Below are 16,711 nucleotides of genomic sequence, written 5' to 3'. Positions count from 1 at the left end.
CTATGTGTTGCTTCCATTCATAGCTCAGTCATAGATTTATATTTTTTTTTCATGCTGTCTGTCCTTACTCTACTCTGCTGTTTTTAGTCACTACTGAGCATTTAAAGTATTTTCACTTGAGGCAGTTGTGCATAGCTGGAAGCTGAACAGATTTCTGAGGTAAGTTCACAGAGAAATTCTGTATCAGAGGAACTTTGTTTCAAAAGCCATTCTGGATATATTGAGGTTTTTTCTACTCTTTGATAAATTATACTTCTTAGAAGTGGAACTGGGCTTGGGAGAACACAGAAAACTTGCATAGATAATGTTGGTGATGTGCTGAGGTACTGTCCAGTGCTGTTATGAAATGTATTTGCCCTTTATACCTAGAAAGCCTATGTAAATTCTCTCTGTGATAAATAAGCTTTTCTGTGTGCAGAACTTATTGGAAGCAACATTAAATATTGTCTTTCATTAGGGCATAATTTGCTCTTAGATGTACATTTCACGGCCGCGTACTGAGAGTCGCTGAAAGCTTCTTGAGGCAGGCCTGTACAGAGCAGTGTGATTATTTATTCCAGATCCTGTCCAGCCCACTTAGTCGCAGGGAACATGGCTATGATGCTGTTGTCCTTCTTGCCTTGCTGGTTAACTACAGAAAATATGAGGTAGGTATTGTTTTTCATAACGGAAACATCACTTCTCTCTATTATACACACACCTCTGCATTATTAAGGCAGCTTACAGTTCAGTTTTTAGCAGTACATGCTATTATATTTATCAGGGTATCCAGCACACAGCTACAGAACTTTTGCAGTGTAATCACATTATGCTAACTGTATCTGTCTCTATGTATATAATCAAATGTGTATGATATACAGCTTGTTTTGTGCAAGCATAAAAGAAACCATGTAGGAGATTTGCATTTCCTTCAGGAAAATGTTCTGAGTAGGGTCCTTTTGGAAGACTTACTGTTGTACCGAACTTGTCTGTTTGCCCTTGTGTGTGTGACTGTGTGATTATACACACTCTCCAAAGTAAATCTGGCTGTCAGTCATCTTTGGCTTCAGATTGAATTTGTGATTCAGAACTTGACTAGCAGACTGAAAGAGCACAGATCCCCAGAAGACCTGGAGAAGCTGTTACCAAAGAATGAACTGAAGCATCACAGCTAGTATTTCCAGGAGAAATCTGTCTCTGTCTCTTTGACTGGTTCCTCTCTGAGAAATTTTATTCATCTTCCTTTTTCTAAACTGGTTGTGTTACTCCCATTTTTTTCTCTTTTCATCACCTTGAAAAAGAAACTTATCAGGTGTCAAAAAAAGCACCTATTGGGTTTTCTTTGTATGAGGCATGATCCTTTAATGATCAATCTTATTTTTTTCTTCATAGTTAGGAATGTCTTAATATCTTCAGATTGGCAAAAAATGGGAAGGTCATGGAATACCCTTTCCTCAACAGAATTAATGGGAGCGGGCAGGCTCCAAAACCCACCTGGTTTTATAATAGATGTTGTTTTATGAAGTATGAATAGACCTAAAGAGTGGGCAAAGACAGGAGCTACACTTAAGAGTCAAGTAATCCCTGTTAATTTCTCATTCCTGTGAATGTTGTCAGAATAATAAATTACAGGTTGTGTTCAGCGATCTGTGATGTGGTAACTTGGAGTAGCAGCATGCACTTTGGTTTTGGTATATGGCCATGAGGGAAAACTGTTGGGAATGATATGGGTAAGGTTACTGGTGAGAGCAGACTGGAAAGACCAGCGGTCTCATTGCAGCATTTTGGTCAAAGGGTGGAGACATGTGTAGTCCAGTCCCTGAGCTGTGGATTCCTGTGTACTATATTTCATGTCCTTAGTAAGGTAGAGTGCTGCAAGTATGTAAGACCTGTGTTCTGCTCTTTGCAGTAGCTTTCTGCAGAGTCTTGAGTTGGGGTTGAGTGCTTTGGAGAACATTGTCCTAGATGTCTTCAAACTGGCACCCAAAAGAAATTGTGCTGCTGTCTAAAAAGTACAATCTACTGTGAAGCAGATGTGTAGCAAGGGGAATTTTAGCTTCAGTAGTTCATCTGGCTAGGTTGAAAGCAACTTGAAGAAAGGTTTTGTATGACAGCTGCCTGACACTGTCCTTTGTAAGCAGTGCTACAAGCAAAGACTGTAGTAATGCAGTCATAATCTTTGTCCTTAAGTAAGGTTGCTACTTTCAGTTGCTCTTCTTTGGCCCTCTTCATTGACTCATTTAAAGTTTTCAAAATGCTTGTCAACCACTTTTCAAGGCTGTTGCATGTTTCTGTATGTTGTGGAGTGGTGGTGTAATTTAGACTTTTACAACTTTTGCTGTGATTCCCAGTGAGAGGGGAAGTGAACTCTGAATCAGCAGGATTAGGATAGGGAAGCAGGTGGCAGGAAGTATGGGATGGGCTTTGGGGTGCTTGTACAACTTGCAGGTTGCTGATGTTCATTGTAGATTTGCAGACTAATGCTTGTAGACAATAACTGGAACTGTTTGCCCTTGAGGGGAGGGCAGGAGCAAACCACACACCCTGTGGACAGCACAGGAAATATTCTCATCACACCTGTACAGACTTGCACACCGGAAGACACTAGAAATTGCCTTGTCCATGTAGAGTAATACAGTGTGTGAATTGCAGTGGTTAGTCATCTGCCTGCTGCTTAAGGAATTAGTGAAGCCTAGAGGAGGCATAGAATGTGTCAGGGGAATGGAATACTTCAGCCAGGAATTATTAAACAAACTTCTACAGATATGGAAATGGCAACTGAAAAGATAGAGGGCAGAGATCTGTAGCAGTCTAGGCCATCTTCATGACCCTTGTCAGCTGGGCACTGATGACATCTTGCCGCCAAGAGGCGGGTTACATGGAGCATGCATCTTGGAAAGTCATGGTCAGTGAGAGTGTGAAGAGTTGGTCATAGGCTACCTGTAGGATGGATTGTATGATGAGATCTCAGGGCAGCCTTGTAGTGCTGGTCAATGTAGTGTCTCCCAGTTTGCTTATTCTCCACATCTGGGAATTTGGATAACCCTGCAGCCTCCAATCCGTTATAGCCTTGCTGCTCATTGTCTGGAAAAGAGTCCATCACTTTTAATGGTTGTGAGTCACAGACTGGCCTTTCTTCTGTGTGTGAGCTGTGGTGTGGGGAGTTCTTCTTTGTTGTGTAAGGAGAACAAAAGAAACTAGCAAAACTATGACATATTTACAAGGATAGATTTTAATCTATTTCTGATTAAAAATTTGTGAAGCTTGTGTGTGCTTTACTGACACTGACTGTATTTAATTTCTGAAGGGGAGCATGGCTGTACAGAGAGGATGAGGTGCCCCTGCCCATGGCAGCGGGGTTGGAACTAGATGATAAGGTGCTTTCCAACCCTCACCGTTCTGTGATTCTATGACCATTTATTATCCTCAATAGGAGCCTCTATTCCAGCCTCAAGGAAATGTCTTTGCATGCATCATGCACAGACGGGTTCTGTGTGAGTTTTCTTTTTCTCAGGCAGCAGACAGGGCTGCATGCTGCTGGAGGCAGGCTGACAGACTGCCTGAGCTTTGGTCTGTTCTGATCTGTTTCTTTTCTGAACAGAAAAGAAAGCCTGATCCTTCCAAAGCACCGAATAATTGAGAGCGTGGTGTTTCCTGATGAGCCTTATTTGTAACTTGCTGTCAAGCCCTGGGCAAATCAGTCAGATAACTATGCAACTTGTAGGGCATCTGATACATGCTTTGTGTTTTATTCTTGCCATCCACTTTGGACTTACTGCATAGATAGAACCTTTTCTCTGTCCTGGTTCCAAATTGACATTGTTGATTTTGCACTGATGCATATAAACCAGGAAAAACAAATGTAAATTGCTAATTTAAAATGCTTCCTAAATTATCAGGACTTATCTTTATAGATGGAGCCTGTGTGCTTTGTTCGGTTAAGTTCAAGGAATTCATATTCTCCAGAGACTTATAGCTCTCAGTTGTGTAAACTGTTGAAGTGGTGAGCTCTAACCCCGGCAGCAGATGAGTCTACAACATAGTCATGCCTTCCTGGGTCCTCTTTCCTTTAAGCAATCTTTGCAAGGTGTTGCAGAGGGAGATATCAGAACGCTAATGTTCAGTCCCAGCTTCACTGCTTGTTCCTGCTGCTTAACGGTGTGTGTGTCACAGATAACAGCCTTGAAGGACAGCTGCTCCACTTTCAAGCTGACAGATGAGCTAGTCGAGGAGCAGAAACTCCCTCTCAATAAAATCAGGAGACTGCCTGACTGGGCCAATAAAGAGGTGTCCCAGGCATAGCAGCCCTTGTGTGTGCTGTGACTCCTGTTTCTTTATGTGTATTCTGCTTTTGTGGGACAGGAGAGAGAGTCTTCCCAGGTGGTTTGGTAAACTTTGGTAGATAATAGTATTTTTTTTCCTGAAGGCTGAACTTAAAACCAACTTTCTTTCTTCTTTTTCCACCCACCCTGAGCAGTCAGTGAATCCCTACATTGTGAAGCTCTCCATTGTAGATGATGAGGCCACGCTCAATGTGAGTATTTGACTTGATTCCTCTGTGCTGCTGGTGTTAGTATAATAAATGCAGTCATAGTGTCTGGTAGAAAGAAGGTCTAGGAATAGTGCTACTATAAAGAGCACCAGTTAGTGGGATTCTTCACTCTTGCAATAGGTCAGGCAGCTCATGATTTGGACATTTTGATCATCAGTTAAATGGTGGGGGTGGTTAAAAATCTAGCTAGTAAGGAATATGCTGAGGTTAATCTATTATACATTTACGAACTATCTATACACTATTTGCTGTCATGTGCCAAAGAGGCACAAGGTAGCTTATTCCAAAGGAGATCTCGTTTCCAGTGCTGTGTCACAAAAGCCCACAAGCCAATTCTTGTAGCTCAGTGGAAGCTGGTGCTTGAGTCGGGAGTCATCAACGTATTTTGGGTAGCCACTAAGTTTTGTATCCAGACCTGGATAGAAAGTGGCAGCACGTTACGAGCTTTGTGAGGTCTGGACTTTAAAACTATTCTTTAGGCACCAAGTAAAAAGCAAACTCCATGCTAACCAAAGGGCGAGAGCAATTTTTCTCAGTTAATTAAATGAGCTTGACAGAAAGGATCATCAGGAGCTGTGGGGTCGTGGAGGCTGTTTGCAAGAAGTTAAGTGGTTACTAGTGTTTATGACCTTTGCTTTGGACTTTTGGATGTCTTTCCTCTGACACCAGCTTCCTTCTGAAGTTCTTGCTGCTTTATTGAGGCTTCTTGAGTGAGTAAGCCCTGTCTGGAGATACAAGAAGAGTAAATGTTCTCTGCTGAACTTAGATATTCAACTTTAAATTTTGATGTCTTGATTTTTGGATGGTACTTCGTCATATCATAGCATGTCTTAATAGTTCAGACAGCTTCAGGGGAAATCCTTCATAGCATGGTAGATTATCTTGAAGGGAACACTGCTAAGCGTGTTCAGTGTGTGATTTCCTGCATTGATACTTGTAATGTAAAGATTTTTTTTTAACACTTTTGTTTTTTCAGGGAATGGGACTTGTAATTGCCCAGGCTTTATCAGAATATAACAGGTAAAACCTTGCTGTCTCTGGTTTTTCAGTACCTGGTACTTGTTGTACATTTGTGTTACAGTACTTATCACCTGACAGCCCTGATGCACCTGGAGAGGCAGGGAGCAGTCTTATGTTTTGATGTGTTTCAGGTCAGTTGTTGCTGTCATTGCAAGTGTAAATGCATCTGTACCAGCTGTGCTGATGTGCTTCAGGAGAGACCTTGCTGTAGGGGAGGATAACTATTGTATGCTTTTGCTATCATGGATTTTACCTCTGTATGAACCTTGAGCAAAATCTTAGTTCCAAGTGAAAAAGTAAATGATTTGCTGAGTACTTGTCTGTTAGAAAATTGATGTAACTGAAACATAATCTAAACCAAACACATGTATCCAGGGTTATCCACATGCCAGAGCAGAGATGATTAGGGGATGTATGCCTTTGCAAATGGTGGAAAGCATTAACTGCTTCTGAAGAAAGAGCAGAAAGTCAACAGTTGGGGTAGCATGTTCCCAGGCTGTGTTTCATAAGCAACAGCACAAAATGTATAAGCTTTCCTAAGAAGAATGTGCTTCTGAAAAATTTGGAAACTTAAAGCAATTTTACCTGAGCAACCCAAGGCTCCAATTTTTTTTTTTTTTTTTTTTTTTTTTTGGTGCAGTAGTTTCTCAAAATATCCAGGAAAATGTTTTAATTCCTTTGAAGGGTTGTTATTATGCGGATCACTTGCAAGATCAGCAAATCCCCGTAAATGTATTTAACAGAGTAAATTATTGGAGTAAAGCAGAAAAAGCCTCACCTGCCTAACTTGCTTCATTCTGACAGAAGCTGTCTCAGACTGTGGCCTGTTTTGCTTAACTCTTTCTTTCCCCCTTCCCCAAAAAATCAGAGGTGTTTTCTTTGCTTGTTACATTGTGTGTGATCAGATTCCTTTAGGAAAGACACAATAAATGTCCATGTGAGCTTTGCTAGTCTATTTGAATGCCAAATGAAGCAACTTAGCTTAAAGCTGAGGTACCCAACCGATTTGTTGACTTCACTTACTCCAGTTCCAGTCCCTTTGCTCCAGGAATGTGGGATCAGGCAGCATGATGTCATGAACCATAATGGTCCTATGTTTTCTGCTGGCCATAGGGTGTTCGACTCTGTTTCAGTCTGTAGTGGATGATGATTGAACTGAAATTGTTATGTGGCTACTGATTGTGTATGTTCATGTGGTTCATTACTGTTTTGCCAGCCTAGGACAAAATTTCATAAGTCACTCGGTCTTTCTCCTTCAGTGGATGTATCCTCTCTAACAGCACAGGCATTGTTCAGTCTCGTGTTTCAGTAGCCCCACTTAAACTTTACGCATCTTATGAATATTTTAATACCCTTTGCATCTCTTTTGTGACTTCTTGAAAAGGGCTTGTGAATACTGAAACCTTCTCCATCCTGTATCCTTATCAGATAAGACTGTATCATGGGGTGTTAGATAAAATAAGCCCAGTTCAGTTTCTGACCCTGACTCTTCATCCTTACTCCTCTTTGTTCAGGCAATACAAAGATAAAGAAGAGGAGCACCAGAGTGGTTTCTTCTCAGCCCTAACTAATATGGTAAGCAAGGAAGCATTGTTTTTCTATTCTTAAAATGGGTGCCTTCATAGAAGTTCAGCAGGAGGGTGTTTCCAAAAACTGAGCTTGGGGTGTGGGTTCTGGAGGAGGGGATGCATTGGTCCAGTCCAAACCAAATACACCTGAAATGGCTATCAGAGAAAGTGTGGTGTTGTCTGGCTGGGAGAGCTCTTTCGAAGGAAGAGATCTCTATTCTGGCACTGATAATTGAAATGGTTTTCTTTCATCTTCTTCATTCTAGTTGACTTTATTTAAAAAAATCAAAATCAGTTGCTGGACACTTTTAAACAGCTACCTGTTTTTAAAAGCTAGTTGCTGCTCTGCCGATGTACTCTATACCAGAGAAGCTGAATATTTCTGTGGCAAATTCTGGTCTATCACTAGCTTTGGATATCTGTTTCTTTACTGTTCTGTTTCTCAAGTCTGGGTCCGCCGTAGCGGTGAAGTAAGTTTGGATTCTGCAGTGTCTACATTTTCAGAGAGGTACCCTCCAAAGGCAGTTGTGAATTTCTTCCTTGTTAAGAGTATCCACTGTTCTCCTTGTTCAGTTTGGCTTTGCTGTAGTCTCAGATCTAGCTGAAAGCAAAATTTCCTGTTGACAGCTGTCAGGAGTGACATTGGTAAAACCACTGCCACTTTGGGGCAAGCAGATAGGAAATAATCTCTGTCCTCCTGCAGAATCACAGACTAATCTGAGTTGGGATTCAAAATGCAGTTGTTCCTCCCCCCCTTCCTTTTGTGACAGGAGAGGTGAAGCATTGGTCTGTGACAATAGTGTGAAATGAAATGTTCATCCTATTTCCCATTTGTATTTTACTAGTATTAGAAAGTAAGTTGCATGTGTGCCTTGGATGACAGCACCTCTCGCGGAACACTTCTGATTTCCATGTCTTCTCGTTGTCTAGCAGCTTTCGCAAATTCATTCTATGCAATACTCTTTCTTTCCATAGGTGGGCAGTATGTTCATAGCAGATGCTGATGAGAAGATCTCAGTCCAGTAAGTGCACAGATGTCAGTTACACAATGAATGGTAACTTACTACACAGGTCAACATTGTCCACTCGTGGAGATGTTCTAATACAGCAAAGCAAACTAGAGGGACAATTTCTCTTGTAACTAAAATGGTACCACACCCCTGAAAATAGTGGATTCTTACTTAAGTGAGAAGGGTGCAGCAGGAGGAGCCACAGCTGAATTTTTTGTAATGAAATGTGTTAAAAAAACCTTTGACAAACCTGTGGATTTTAGGAGGCATGTTGGATGTGGCAGATGGGAAGTAGTGGTTCGTGCACTCTTGTCCCCAACAAAATCTTTTCGAAATCAAGGGGAGAAGTGATAAATATGAGGGTTTGTTATATCTGTATGGCCCTCTGCCCTTAAAATAAAGGGCTTTAAAGGGAAAACACTGAGCAGCGAAGGATGCCTTCAGCAGGAAGGGAAAAACTATAGCTGAACTCTAAAAATAGCTATTTTTACGGATTGCTAAGTATTACTACTAATCAGAACGACTGGATTGCAGAGGCAGAGTTTTAAATAGTTGAAAAAAATAATTTCTTCTTTCCGATGAGTTGTGCTCCTGGAAACTTTTGCTCTTGGGATTCTTATCTGGTATTAGCCTTAACTCACTGTTCTTTTGTCTGTCTTTTCCACAGAACAAATGAAGCTATCCTTCTGGCCCTCTATGAAGCTGTTCACTTAAACCGGAATTTCATCACAGTTCTGGCACAAGTGAGTTTCAGTGTGATGTTTGCCCATTTCTTTGCAAGTGCATGCCTTTGAAATTAGAGTCTCAAATGGAATTGATGAAAAGATAAGTTTTCTTGCCCCCTCCTTCCCCTGCATACTTGTCATAGGTGTAGATGAGCACAGAAGATCAGAAGCAGTCCAGGATCTGGGTTTATTACAATTTTAGGAAATACTTCCTCCCTTGCCAGAAAATGAGTCAAGTTTTGAGGGCAAAGCTCATGTTGGAATGAGCCATTTTTCCCCCTGAAGGATTGCCTGATGTATTTAGAAAACCTTTCAGGTTTAGGCTTTTTATCTTGGTTTGTAAGTACTGATGGTAATCTGTGAGAAAAATGGCAGCAACAAAACAGCTAACACCTTTCCCCAGTTATTTCAGGTCCTCTGAATGCAGCCATATATCACAGGCTAGACAACATGGCATAATAGAGGAGACCTTTGGGGACTCCTGACAGTAGTGGAGATGGAAGAGGTCTGATAGGCAGATCTACTGCCTCTGAGGAAAGCTTCTGTTCCATGGGTGGTTAATTTGCAGAGGTTCCTTGTCTTTTTTTTTTTCCCAGGTTCTTCATTTTTAGCACTTGTGAGAGATTTCTGCTCTTTCAGTTCCGCGTAATATGTGATCAAGAGATCCCTGAGGGAGGAAAGGGCTTTGGCAGGGAAAAGAGCAGGGAGGGAAAGAGCAGCCAGAGTAAAAGCTCTTAAATTAGAAATGAAAGGATAAATTAGTTATTTGTGAAAGACATAGATAAAGCAGCCACTAATGAGTGTGTTTAATTGAAACGAAGGCCTGATGTTCTTGGGTGGGTTATCTGTAATCCTTCATTTAAGAGAGGGCAAAGTAGGTCATGCTGTCCTTTGAAGAAACCTCATAAAAACTGATGAATGTTCTTGTCTAAGTTGGTGTTCATTGCTGGGGAGTGCATGAATGACCGTGCCCTGCTGCTGTGTGGGCACATAGAAAGAGCAGGGATACAGTTGTGTTCAGCCCTGGTGGTAAGGTTTTGGTATACTTACCAGCTTCTTGGTCCTCAGTTTTTGCTGCTAGGTGGCACTACTATCTTCCAACTGATGATTAGTGTTTGGGGAAAAGAAAGGTAAACACCATAGCAAAATGTACGTAAGCAAACCTATTTTATGTAAGATTTTCCATGGAAAATTGTATTCTTAAAGTTTAAAACAGTATGTGTACTGATTTAAAATTGTCTTTGAATTGTAGTATGTGTGTCTGTGCTTCCGTTAAAATACATGCATTTGGTTATAAAATGAGATATTCAAAGACAATGTGGAGGAGATCCACTTGTGAAAAATCCTATGGAACTAACATCAAATCAGCAGTTCTGTATCCCTTCCTTTTACTTTGAAATCGTGATGATATATTAAGGCGGATGATACATTTATGTAAAACTTGCCCTATGAAATGGACACTTTGCTTGGCAGCCAGACTTAAAATAGCATGGCAGATTGCCTGCAGTCTCACCAGTGTGGATAGATCTGGAAGCTAGCAAAGAGTAAAGTCAAAGCAGTAATTAGGCAGGCAACTATTAGCAAAGATGAAATGGGGAGAGTAAGTGACTGATGGAAGCCAAGAAGATCGATAATGATAGTGTTATTTATGTTATGCGTTCTTTTCCTGCAGTGCCTGGGCACTGTGAAGCAGGAAAGTAATAAACTGCCATCATCTTTGACTATGAGCAGGTGGAGGGCAAGAGCGAGGAGATTTGTTTTTAGAAAGAGAAAAAGATCTTGGGGGAAGACTTCAAATGCACACCCCTAGGTTGTTCTGAGGGAAAACAGAAGCTATATAAACAGTGCAGGCTTCTGCATGCCTCTTCCCATTCTACACTGGGGACAGCCATCACTTTGATGTATTTCTGTTTTGTGGAGTAAATAAATTGATGTACAGTTTAATTGTTGGATGTCCAAGGTAAGGAAGCATAGCTTTGTTTTTTTTGAGGAGAAGTTGAAGTTTCTTGGGAGTTCATTAGTCATGCCTCCTGTGCCAGAGCACGAGGCAGTACAGGTAGTGATCAGTACAAGCAGTGATCTGTATGGCTGGTGCCTAGTGCCTAGGGAAGCCATTGACCTGTGTATGTCTGGGCATTTGTGTTTTCTGTTAGAGCCATCCTGAAATGGGGCTGATGACAACACCAACAAGCCCAATTCCAGCAACACCTGTTACTCCACTTGGAACCACCCCACCTTCTTCAGATGGTAAGAAACATCATGATCTCCTGGGGAGTAACAATTAAGAACTGTAAAATAACTAGCAAAGCATTTTCTGAAGATGACAACTAATAAGGTCAGTCTGGAGCAGATGTGACCTGGTGGTCTCCTCCTGGAGCGACTCACCTTACTAAACTTGAACAAAGTTATTTGACTCAAACTCATTTGTGTTCTGCCTTGTTCAATGAAATTATGCTGATATTCCTTCTGAAAACAGTACTGACCCAGTCGGTATCTGCGTGAAGATACACGCAGCCTATTAGTTATTCTGTGTAGGCCTTTACTTATGAATATTTCTAGTGTCTGGTTCTTTGCCTGGGATTATTTGTCATTGGAACAGATTTACATAGAATCACAGTGGATTCCTGCTTGACATTAATGCCCTTGTCCCTAGCTTTGAATTAAGTGGCATTTCAATCCAGCCTGGCGTGTGGAGGTATTCCTCCCTCTTGTTGCCTTTTTCCTGATAGGCTTTGTAAATGACTGCTGCTTGCCCTGAGACCTTTCTTCTAAATGAGGTGTTATGTGTCCACATAAATACACTTTGAAATCATCTAAAATAAAACTCCTTTTGTTTAAGGTATGAACAGATATAACCTACTTTAATGGAGGAAATCAAATGACTGTTGTCATGTACCTTAATGGTATCCTCTAGATCTGAAGAAAGTGTTTAATGAAGGCAAAGAGTCAGTTTGAATAGCGCACAGTTCAGAAATTGGGGAAAAGCAGCCTGGGTTACTCAATTATATCAGCTATTCAGGTCATTTGATATCCTAGTTAAGGATGATCCTCCTTGTGGATGAATTCTCTCTGACTACCATGAATATCAAAAGCTTCAGTTAAAAAGCCCTCCATGTCTCAACTATCTCTGTGCATATAGCGTAAAATGCAAAGGGATGGGCATTCTGTGGGCTTCTGTTCATTGCAAATGTATCCACCCACACACCATATTATACAACTAACAGAATTTATGCTTACTTACATCTACAGCTTGCTCACACCCTCTTTTCTTAATTTGCCAAAAAACAAAAGCAAAACAAAAACTCCATCCTGCTTTCAGCAGAGGCAGCAATCTCATAAAGCTTGAGGCTTCTTGCTGCTTGTAAGTTATTACGTTTAAGAAGAGGAGCTGGTCTTAGGATGCAGTAATTACAACGGGGAGCATTCTTTATTTCTATTTGCTGTCACCTTGCTGATCCCTACTCTGTGATAATTTTGGGGGTTTTTTTGAAGACCTTGGCTTAATTTAGTTTGGTGGTGCTTTAGTCTTGCTGTAATTTTAAAGGTATGTCAGAATTTTCCTCTTTTTCTAAGGTCTTGCAGCTCAGCTGTAGAATTAGCCTCTGGCTGAAAATTAGCAAGAGGCTTTTTGGGTTTGGAATGAGAAGATTGGTTTCTTTTTCCTGCATTAAAAAATAAAGCAGCATAGTTGAGCTTTAGAGTAACATGTAAAAATCCATCTATGGGTTTCAGATGCTTTTAATGCTGTCTGGGATTAAAAATGAGTTCTTACTCTGGTTTGTAATGTCTCTGGCTGTTAGCCTATGGTGTGAATTAAGACCTTTTAAAGTTCCAACGTTTGTGTTTAAGCAAATGAAGGTCTGTAGCATGAACAGGACAAGCAGTGACGTGTTCTTCAGAGTCAGTGCTTTTTATTAAAAAAAAAAAAACAAACGAGACTTTTGCTAGAAACTGTTGAGCCATAATATGTAAATCAAGCGTGCCTGTCACCATAGTTATCTAAATGTCAGTTTGCTTACTGTTGTTAAATATTCATTCACTGCATTCATTGTAACAGTTTCAGAAGGACCCGCTGGGGCTATAAATAGGTTTTTCAGACTTGTAGCTACATCTTTGAGCTATTCAGAATATTGGGGGTGAAAAAGCTTCCAGTCTTATTGCATAGACTTTGCCAACAGACTGGGCAATGTGTCAGGAGCCCCAGAGCTTCAAGACTGAATGGACTAAAAGAACTCACACTTGGGGATATGCAGGCTGTAGGAGGTAAAAGCCCCATTATGATTTCTTTGATGTGATTTGAACAGCGAGATTACCCTGATCTATTTGGCCTGTTGTTTCTAAGGGCTACAATTTTGTATTAAAGGTGATTGTATAATTCTGAGCTCCATGAGAGCCTCTGCTGTGCTCTGAGCCTCTCAGTGCTCAGTTTAAAGAATCTCTATTTTACTGTTGTCTCTTTCATCCTTCTGTGCCTGTGCTTGCTCCACTTCCAGGGGTAAATAAGCCTTACTTGGCTCATTACATGGTTATGAGATATAAGGCTTGCATTAAGGAAGGGTGTTGTTTGTTAAAGCAGACTTGTCTCTAACCAAAGTACAGTTGCATACAGGATCAGATCTCTTTCTCTCAGAGTCCCAAGGCTAGCCATACAAAACTCAGATGTGAGTAATTCCTTACTTCTTTCAAGGTCCAATTTCATCATAAATACCTTTTTGTTTCCTGAAGAGTAAGAAAAGCCTTGAACATTCCTGAGGATAGATGGAAAGAGATAATATAGTTATTAAGATGTCCTAGTGGTCTGCAGATCAGTTTCCAGTGCAAAGGTGCTTTATTTTGGGCTATCTTTATAGCTTGAGAAGAGAGAGAGCCTTCTGGCAATTGTAATTCAAGCCACCTCTGACCTCTTGCACTTGAAAACCTGCAAGTTTGAGCTTCTGGGCAGCCAGAGCAGTGGTGGTGTTGTCAGGTCAGGACAGGCATGTAGAGCTGCAAAAGATCTTCTTGACTCTTTGAATCTAGTGCCTTGTGCTTGCAGGCACATCATCTTAGAATCCCTTAAACTGATCTCTATTTGTTAAATTTGTTTCACAACAATTCCTGTTGGGAGGCAGTTTCAACATCTTGTTCCTTGGTTAAAAATCTTCAACTTTCCATCCTGCATTTCTTGTCAGTATATGCCCATTTATCATGTTTTAATCTGTCTTTGGAACACAGCTCTTTCAAACATGGGACTACTTGCCTCTGTATTTTGCTGTCTCATAGAAGGGCAGTCTTTTCCTCTAATGAACTTGCTAGGCTTTCTTTAAAGTTGCTCAGGTATGAGTTCATCCTCCTTGAACATGGGATCAGCGTAATTATGCACAGTGTTTGACACAAGGTCTCACCACCACCTTGTGTGGGCATTACAGTGTTCCTGTCTCAGCTGAAAATGCATTTCTGGATATGTGGTAGTGCCACAGTCTTCAGTGCTTGGTGTTGGTAGCTCGTCATCTCATGATCTGATAGTGTGCTATGGTATCACAGCATTCCATTTGCAGCTGATGAGCTTTCAGCTTACCATGGAAATAACCCTTGAATTCCTGACCTTATAGCTTGTATTACTGAATTTCATCTTGTATTTATTACATGGTCTTTGGTTTTATCCTGTTCTTTATGTGCAGTCTGATGTTCCTCTGTGTTTAGGTATCCGCCACTTTCTGTTATTAGGAGATTCATTAGCAAGCAGCTGTTTCTTGTGCCTAGGTCTCGCACAAAAAAGAAAATGATTCCCTAAACTAATACCTAAGAAATTCAAGTAATACCTTTTTTCCCAGACTAAGAATTTCTCCAATTGTTTCTCCTTTGCCAGATCTTTGATGTACTTTAAATTTCTGTACTGGTTCCCACCTATCTGCTTATCTCTAATTTTTTCATACAGAGCTGTATTAAATGCTTTACTGAAGTCCTCCTAAAGCAGCTCAGTTTGGTGTTGTTTGGGGTTCTTTTGTGTCTTTATTTTGTCTGAGCTAATTTATCTTAAAGGATAAGATTTACCTGGCAGGATCTGCAGTTAAATGCATGCTGCATTTTTGCTACCTTCCAATATTTCTTATAAAGCCTTTCTGAATGGGAAGGCTGAGATTGGCCCTTACACGCAGCTCAGGCTCAGTCATCGGTAAAAATGTGGCTCAGTCACATGCTGGAGGCCTGACAGCTCATAAACTCAGGGCTTCATATGGTACATGGGGAGTGAGCAGGAGGCATGTTGTGCAATTAGCTGAGTAATTGAGACAGCTTCCTGTAAAGTCTAAGGCAGATGATGTCCAGTGTTAAGGTTTCAAAAGTACAGCTGGTGGTAGGAGGGAGTGTGTCCTAGAGAAATGCCAATGAGCTGCTGTTCTGCTGCGGGTATGTTTCTGCTCCCTGCTGTGTTGTGATTTCTCTAGTGCAATCCATGATTGCTTTTGCTTCTTGTTTTGTTTTGTTTTTTTTTATAAGGCTGCTTTTTCTACCTCTCTTTTCTACCACTTCAGTTATGCAGTAGCTATTTGATTAGTGTCTTGTGTGTTGCTTCTGCAAGAGAGAGAGGCTGTTGTTGGGAGGGAAGAATGGAATTGATGTGGACTTTTTTGAACCGAAATTCCAAAACTGCTGAAGTTGAAAAGGGTCTTTGCTGGACGTGTTTCTTGCCAAACTGAGAATGGTGTGAATGTTCCCTATGTTGGTTATAAGAATTAAATGGATATTGGTGTGAATATCTTGAACTCTCTAGGTTGGGAATGTTGATGAGTGCTAAACTAGCAACCTCATCTCCCTTGGGGAAGAGGGGAAGGGAGGACAGAGAAGGGTATTGCTTTGTTGGGTACCACAGCCTGTACTTAGAGTGGGAGAAATGGTCTCTGAGGGAATGGTACCTGTCTTCAAACCAAAATCTTTGCTGGGTGGTCATGAAGGAGGAGGAGGACAGGTGACTGTAAATAAGCTGATCCTATCAGAGATCTGTGTCTGTGCCTTGGTTCTCTGTATAGTTGTCTCTTGTGTTTGTGGAGGGTAAACGTGTCTTATCTGCTTTGTTCCAGTTATAAGCTCTGCAGAGCTGCCTTTGGACGCTGATGTGCAAACCAGCAACCTGCTGATAACCTTCTTGAAGTACAGCTCAATTGTGATGCAGGACACAAAAGGTAAATACATTCTGTTGGGTGCAGCAAGCAGTGCTTCTTGAAGTCAAGAGGGCATAAGAACATGTCTAGTCACTCCATAAATAGACATTTACTAGTCCCTTTAGAGGACTGAAGATTCCACCTTTTGAGAAAATTAAATGATTTCTTATTGCAAGATAGAGTTAGGAGATGAGGAGAGACCTAATGCTGGTAGGAGAGAAGTCAAATTTGGAAAGAATGTAATAATAGTACCTAATAACCAAGCCTGTCTCTATAAAGGGGGTGTGAGCATATCTGATTCCCAGCTGTCTGTCAGAGAGGGGAAGTATTTTTAAGAACATTTAGAAGCTGACACAGGAGGCAAAGCTCAGCACTGGGAGGAAATATTTCCTTTGTCCTTTGGTACTTGCTGGTTAAACAGGTAGCTCTTTGATTATAAAGAAGACAGCAGTAACTTACGCTCTACTGGCAGTAATTTGCTTGAGAATATATATTTCCATATTGTGCTTTTTGTTTCTCCTGATAGTTTTGTGGGAGTTGAAGTATTGCTTCATCTCCTGCTCAAGGTACCCAAGAGTGCTGTTTTGGCCAGTGGTTGTATGGGCAAGACCATAGTGTGAACATAACAAGTGATCTTTGTACCGTATTTCAGCCTATTACGGACTGCTGCTGCTAACTGAGATGTAACAGCTGAACAAAAATAGGACGGTATCTGCAG

General features: G+C 41.0%; 1 protein-coding gene across 3 annotated transcripts in view; it reads left to right on the top strand.

The window, feature by feature from the left end:
- The window catches only part of ARMH3 (armadillo like helical domain containing 3), a 129,150-nt gene that overhangs the window by 13,038 nt on the left and 99,401 nt on the right, over positions 1–16,711 (top strand). For all 3 annotated transcript variants that reach the window (XM_061458947.1, XM_061458946.1, XM_061458949.1), the window contains 8 exons: positions 561–647; positions 4,457–4,513; positions 5,508–5,551; positions 7,066–7,126; positions 8,095–8,141; positions 8,797–8,872; positions 11,008–11,101; positions 15,913–16,014. In XM_061458947.1, the coding sequence (XP_061314931.1) occupies positions 561–647; positions 4,457–4,513; positions 5,508–5,551; positions 7,066–7,126; positions 8,095–8,141; positions 8,797–8,872; positions 11,008–11,101; positions 15,913–16,014 (568 nt within the window). The remainder of the gene's footprint in view (positions 1–560; positions 648–4,456; positions 4,514–5,507; positions 5,552–7,065; positions 7,127–8,094; positions 8,142–8,796; positions 8,873–11,007; positions 11,102–15,912; positions 16,015–16,711) is intronic.

The sequence above is a fragment of the Pezoporus flaviventris genome, unplaced genomic scaffold, assembly GCF_033815535.1.
Source record: "Pezoporus flaviventris isolate CSIRO_AGI_PZ_B2104156 unplaced genomic scaffold, CSIRO_AGI_Pfla_v1 ptg000029l, whole genome shotgun sequence".
In the NCBI taxonomy this organism is placed as follows: Eukaryota; Metazoa; Chordata; class Aves; order Psittaciformes; family Psittacidae; genus Pezoporus; species Pezoporus flaviventris.
The sequence above is the reverse complement of the archived record's forward strand: the minus strand, read 5'-3'. Positions and strand labels throughout refer to the sequence as shown.